Source organism: Mastomys coucha, unplaced genomic scaffold (assembly GCF_008632895.1).
Source record: "Mastomys coucha isolate ucsf_1 unplaced genomic scaffold, UCSF_Mcou_1 pScaffold22, whole genome shotgun sequence".
Taxonomy (NCBI): Eukaryota; Metazoa; Chordata; class Mammalia; order Rodentia; family Muridae; genus Mastomys; species Mastomys coucha.
This window is the reverse complement of record NW_022196905.1, coordinates 108,562,279-108,568,656: the sequence shown is the minus strand read 5'-3', so window position 1 is coordinate 108,568,656 and position 6,378 is coordinate 108,562,279. Positions and strand designations below refer to the sequence as shown.

The following is a 6,378-nucleotide window of genomic DNA, read 5'->3' as shown; positions in this document are numbered from 1 at the left end:
AACCAATCTTAAACCACTGCTCCAGCCGATGTTTCTGCTCCTTACAAATTGCTATGACAACTCAAACGATAGTTCTCTTTGGTTAGTCCCTGTCAGATGAAACCTACATACTCAACAAAGACAACTGCACACAATTACTAAACATTTAAAATATATTTCTAAACAAAATGGGCGACTCGGTCGTAGTGACTGCTGATCTCCAGAGCAGAGCAACCCATAAAGATGCAGCACTGATTTCTGTCCCATAATCAGGGGTGAAAAATATACAACTTGTTCCTGAACCAAAGCCACAACTTCTCTCTCTGCAGTCTAAAACATGTCACTGCTAGTATGGTGGCTCTAGTCAAAATTATGTAGTTCCTTAAAAAAGAAAAAAAGAAAAAAAAAAAAGGAAAGGAAAGAAATTTAAAAATTTCCTAAGACACTAAATTATCAATCTGGAATGTAGATTCTGAGCACAAAGCAGCTCAGCTTATCTAAAAAACTGAAGAGACCCTTCCCACCACCTCCTCAGTAGGGCCTGAAAGGAGAGAAGTAGTGCGGTGAGCCCCGGCTTTGGTATGGAGAGTCGCGGCCCCTGGACCCGGATCTCGAGCGTGAGTAGCCATAGCTGGTACTCCTCTCAGGATACACTCGGATGTAGGAAGTCTCACCCTGAAATTCAAACAGAAAAGGAAAAAATGAAGAATCAGAGTAATGAGCAAAGCCCAGCCCTGGCACTTACAGCGTGCCTGGCACTGTAACCTCTGTAAACTCAGTGTTATACGGAGGTGGGCATCCATACTCTCCGTTTCAAACAGAGCGTGTAAGCAGAGCCACCCCTTGGCTTTGTTCACTCTAGACAGGCTTTAAGGTACAATGAAGTCATCAAATGGAAAGAGCACGTTCCTATTGCTGGTAAATTAGACTTAACAGAAGGCATGAACCCACCTCGTGAGAGCGGAATTTGGTGTCATCCAGTTTACGCAGAGCATATTCCATGTCCTCTTTTCTCAAATATTCAACCATCCCCATGCCATCCTTCTGTACGTCTGCATAACAGACATCCCCAGCTTCACGCATGTGATCTTTCAGATCCTGCCAGCTGCCTGAGGGAGGAAGTCCTAGGCAGAGAATGGAAGAGAAGACCACAACCTCAGCCATGTTAACTGCCCTGTAAGAGCAAGCAATACCTATGGTGGTCTATGCTCTGTGATCATGTAATTCTTAAGGGTTCCCACGTCACAAATCCTTATATGGGGCAGAGAACCAGAGAAGTATACTGAAGGCTATGGTAAACCACTGTGAGAAGCTGGTCTAAGTTAACTGTCCAGAGACCAAGCCTCCCAGCCAAGCAGACAAACCCGTCTATCAGAGGCTTACAACCTCTGAGAATTTACCACTCTGTGCTTCACAATCAACGTGACACTCCCAAAACCGAGTTCCAGGTTTTATCCATTAGGAAATTTATTAGTACCAAGTATTTCTTGCTGAACTTATTTTTCCCAAGACATGAGAGTTTGAAACAAGCCAAGTGTAGCCGAGGGAACAGCACAAGAGTCCGTGTTTGTTTCTTTACAGCGTGAATAGTTGACAGAGCACAGAGTACCTCGATAAGAGACCAACATTCCTCACTACAGCGGGGAAGGGCACACTCAGACGCTAAAGCTAGTTGGGAGTCATACCACCCTACCTGATGTCATGAAAGGGAAATGTGCTCCTGCTCTCAAAGGCTGTGTTTACCGCGCACAGCTCGGGACTGCAGCCATTTCCTAATAGTTTTCTAAGCAGGAGTTCAGAGCAGCATGGAGAGAAAAAAAGATAATGTATGACATCTCGAAGGAGGGAGTAGAGTCCTAGGGTTAAAAACTACAGAGGAACACAGGGAGACAGATTCCATCACTGTACACACTACTATGATTGTGGGACAGTCACTTTAAAAGGTGCCAGGCTCAATACACTTAACTCCACTAGGGCCCCTCAACTGCCCTGTAACGTACAGGGCCCGGGTCTTAAAACTGCATTGATACTTTAAAGACACATCTGAGCTCAGCACTTTACACATCATCTGTTGACACCAATTATAAATAAAAGCTCTATGCCTTCCAATACAATCCCCATGACTCTACGTTGTCTGCATCTGGCTTCTGTGATGTCTATGAAGCCATATATCAAGGAACACTCCCAGAGAAAACACTCGTACAATTCTAAAGCAAATGCTTTCCCATCACCTTGCCCTCTCACCAGTTAAGAAAGCACTCTAAGAAATATGTTCCTCAGGTCATGGTAGCATACGCCTTTAATCCTAGCATACAGAAGGCAGAGGCAGGGGGAGCTCTGTGAGTTCTAAGACTACATAGAGACTGTTTCAAAACAAACAAACAAACAAAAAAGAAATAAGTTTCCATCCCATAAAGGCTGCATTACCTGTACAACACCTGCCTCCCTGACTAACAGGGCAGAGCTTTCAACTGCCTGGGTGCACTGGCTGCTGAGAAGCCAGCATGGCCCACGTCCTCAACACTAAGCCAATGCTCCTTGGAGGCTAGACTCTGAAGCAATATGCACACAACCATCTCGTTCAGCGTGGCGAGAACATACCTGAAACAAGAACTCGGAAATCTGACCTTCTTGTAGGAGGCCCGTTCCTAGCACCACGGGGCCACCCACCCCGACCTCCGTAAGTCCTGGGGAATTCCACACGGAGTCGACACTGGCCATAGTCATAGCCATTTCTTCCATAGATTGCATCCTCAGCATCTCTGCAAGGAAAAGACTGACATTAGTGCTGCCTGATCGGCTGGGTGACTCCTCCATGGAGGGTGTGAGTGACTGAGCGGGGAGGGAGATCACCCCGAGGAACAGGAGCACGGACACCAGACACAAGCTTGCCACACTTGCGCTCAGGTGGAGGAGGGCCTTTCACATGACTGGGACAGCAAGATGGCTTAGCCGCGGCATGCACACACTCTGAAGTGCAAAATATTTTAAAAAACTGAAAGTGCAAAATATACTCGGAAACTGAAAAATACTAACAAACCAAAAAAACCCAACTTAACAGTTAATGGAGGGTTTTAAATATGAGCTAAAGATGTGATATGTATGTGTGAAGGCAGCATAACAAACTCATTATTCTGAACACACAACTACAGTTGTCAAGCACATGGTTCTCCAGGGATGAGGAATGCAGATAAACAGAGTACTTATACGGAGGCAGACTTGGGAACTGGAGATGGCTCTGCTTCTAAGAGAGCTTACTGTTCTTCCACGGGAGCAAGCTTCGGTTCTCAGCACCCACACAGAAGCTCTTAACAGTCTGTAACTCCAGTTCAAGGGGATCCTATGCTTCTTTTGACCTATGACCTCCACTATGTATATGACATACATAACACCTGGTGCATCTACACACACAAATCAGATTTTTGGGGGAGGCTGATCCATAGGATAAAATAATTGTTGACAAATAACTGATTTTGCCAATAAATCAAATTTATCAAAACATACCAAGCATTTTCTCTAAAGCAGTGGCTCTCAACCTATCACGACCTCTTTGGCAAAGCTTTATCTCCCAAAATATCTATATTACAACCCATAGCAATAGCACAATTAGTTATGAAGTAGCAAGGGAAATAGTTTTATGGTTGGAGGTCACCACAACATGGAGAACTATAGTACAGGAAGGTTGAGAACACCTGCTGGAAGGTTGAAAACATACTACATTAGGCCCCTTAATAGTCTTCCAAAAGACACAGCTTATGGAGCAGAAGACACATTAAAATGTTTCAAAAAGCCAGGAGTGGTGGTACAGTGGGGAGGCTGAGGCCGGGAGTTCTGAGACCACCCTGATCGACAAAGACTGCCTCAAAAAGTCACCACAAATTTAAATTAAAGACAAATGAAATGAGGGCTTAAGGATGGCCCATCAGCTAAGAGCACTTGTTGGGTCCCAGCACCCACATGGCCGTGGTTCCCAAGCACCAGTAACTTGTCCCAGGAGAGCCAACAACCTCTTCTGACTGCCTTCGGCAATAGGCATGCATGTGGAGCAAATACATACAGGTAACACACACACATAAATTATCTTAAAAAATTAAATAAAATTTTAAAAAGAGAGAGAGATGAGGGCTATGTTCTGTGACTCACGTCTTTAATACCAGCAATGGGGGCCAGAGGCAAGCCGAACTCTTTGAGTTCGAGTTCCGGCCAGTCAAAGCTATAGTATAAGACCCTGTCTAAAACACAAAAAAAGGCATCAAGGAACACAACCATAGCAGCATTGACTGCTGGAGTGAATTATAATGGACTGGAAGAGTCAGGCGTATTAAGGATTAAAAACAGTTATCTGTAGGTAAAGGATTTGAGTTACCTGTTTAAGCTAGGAAATAAGCTTATCCAACTGAGTTATCAAGTGGACTGAGTAGGATGCTAATAAGCAGAATATAGTTCTTCTAGTAAGACTAAAGGAAAAGCAGGATCATGTAACATACCACACAGTAGTAAGGGGGTTCAAATCCTACCTAGATCTTCTACAAACACCTACCAAGTGTTATCCCTTTACTAAACTCTTGCATTAAACAATGGCAATTTCTGTGAAATACGGTCAACAACCTCTGCTTCACGGGATACTGAAAAACGCTAACTACACTTGCATGGCACTTGTCACAGAACTTGACTGTTAGATACACAATGGCACTGTTAATTAGAGCCATAATTTTCTCACGTTCATTTGTAAAAAATGCTTCAGTCTATTTTTGAGGCAAACTGCAAGACACTTAGGGATAAGTTCGGTTAGTCTTCAACCATCGAAGTCCAGGGTACGTCTACCTTGAGTCCGTATCTCCAAGCCAGGCCGGCAAGACGCCGGGTCGGCAGGCAGAGATGAAGCTCTCCTCCCAACGATGCTGAGAAGACAGGGAACAGGTCCTTACTGACCCTCCCAGGGGAATGACCACCACAGCGCACAAACTTCTAACTAAAGCACACTTTCCGGCCTTTTCCGGTCCGAGGGCTCACAACATTTACAAAATCACAAGATCCTTCGGCGCGGGTTTGGGGACCTAGCTTCTCTACATCCCGGGTACAATTAACTTCTGGTGGGGCCTCCCTCCTTAGACGGGAACGAAATCGTAGACGCCCCCCCCCCCGTCTCCCGCGTGTTTAATACGATTCCCCTTTCCAAGAACCAGGCTCCGTGGGGCGCCCAAGTGGGGACCGGCCCTAGACACCCCTTTACAGCCGCCGAAGGCAGCCTGTCCCCGCCGTCTGTTCCCCGGTAACGGCGAGGGCCCCGGGCCCGGGGGGCGGGGTGGGCGACTGTCGCTTTCGGCCGACAGGGTCTCTGCAGGGTCGGTTCGGGGACTCGAGGCTTCCAAGCCCCGGGCCGCTCCCCAGTTCGGGGTGCTTCCCGTTAGGGATGCCTTCCCAACCTCGAGAGGGAGAGGGCTGGTTTTTATTTACCCTCCTCGAGGCAAGTCTGGCGGGCCGGGGCCCTCCAATGAAGGAAGTGACACCAGGCAAAGCCTGAGGAAAAGAAGCCGCCGCCGCCGCCGCCGCCTCCAGCCGGGGGCGCCGCGAGGGGTCGGCGCGTCGGGGAGGGGGAGGGGAGGGGAGGGCGCTGGGGGAGGGGAGGCCCAGCGGGCCCGGAGCCGGCCTGCAGGAGGGCGAGCCGCGGGGTCCTCACCGCGGGTCCTCGAAGCGCACGAAGGCGAAGGGCACGAGGCCGTGCCGGTTCTTGAGCTCGATCTCGCGGATGCGGCCGTACTTGTAAAACAGATCCTCGAGGTCCTTCTCACGCACGTCGGTCGGAAGGTTGCCCACGTAGATGCGCCCGTCGCCCTCGCCGCCGCGCTCGTCCGCCCAGCCCGACATCCGCACCGCCGGACGCCGCGGGCCCGCCGCAGCCCACTTCCCGCAGCCGCCTCCTCAGCCCGGGTCCCCGCCGCAGCTCCCCCGCGGGCTCCGAGGCGCTCAGCCGCACTGCATTGTGGGAACGCGGCGCAGAAGCCGTAGGGGTCGGAGGGTTTTAAAGCGGACCTTAAAGGGACAGCCGCCGCGAGGTGCGCGTGCGCAAGGGCCGAGCGACTCTCCCGAGAGGTGCGAGCGAAAGGTCCGGGCGGTGGGACCCGAGCGCCGCCTGGGCTCGCAAGGTCACTGGGCGTGTGGCTGTTCTTCTGCGAGGGGGAGCCTGAGGCAAAGGACCCCGACCCCACAGAAGCCCTCAGGCTGCCCAGCGTTGGGCTATCCTGGCCCTCCGTCTCAAATCAGTAGTTCTTCCTTAGACCCGAGGTGTAAGCCTGAGATGGTCTCTAGAGTTTGGTTGTCGAACTTACGGAGAGCCGAGCGTGGTGGTGCAAACCTTTCGTTCCAGCACTCCGAATCCGGACAGAGGCAGGAGGATCT

At 49.6% G+C, this 6,378-nt stretch overlaps 1 protein-coding gene across 1 annotated transcript; it reads right to left on the bottom strand.

The window, feature by feature from the left end:
• Positions 1-134: 134 nt before the first annotated feature.
• Srsf9 (serine and arginine rich splicing factor 9) lies at positions 135-5,981 on the bottom strand. The gene is made up of 4 exons (XM_031337554.1): positions 5,660-5,981; positions 2,581-2,741; positions 931-1,103; positions 135-654 (listed from the first exon to the last, which is right to left on the bottom strand). The coding sequence occupies exons 1-4, from the start codon at positions 5,845-5,847 to the stop codon at positions 511-513; spliced, it is 666 nt and encodes a 221-aa protein (XP_031193414.1). The 5' UTR covers positions 5,848-5,981; the 3' UTR covers positions 135-510.
• Positions 5,982-6,378: the final 397 nt, after the last annotated feature.

Bases quoted from the DNA above. Each gene is read 5' to 3' on its own strand.
- Srsf9 (XM_031337554.1), bottom strand. From the start codon at position 5,847: ATGTCGGGCTGGGCGGACGAGCGCGGCGGCGAGGGCGACGGGCGCATC. The intron at 2,742-5,659 runs GTGAGGACCCCG...TTTTCCTTGCAG, and splicing joins GTGCGCTTCGAGGACCCGCG to AGATGCTGAGGATGCAATCT. The intron at 655-930 runs GTGGGTTCATGC...TTTGAATTTCAG, and splicing joins CCAAATTCCGCTCTCACGAG to GGTGAGACTTCCTACATCCG.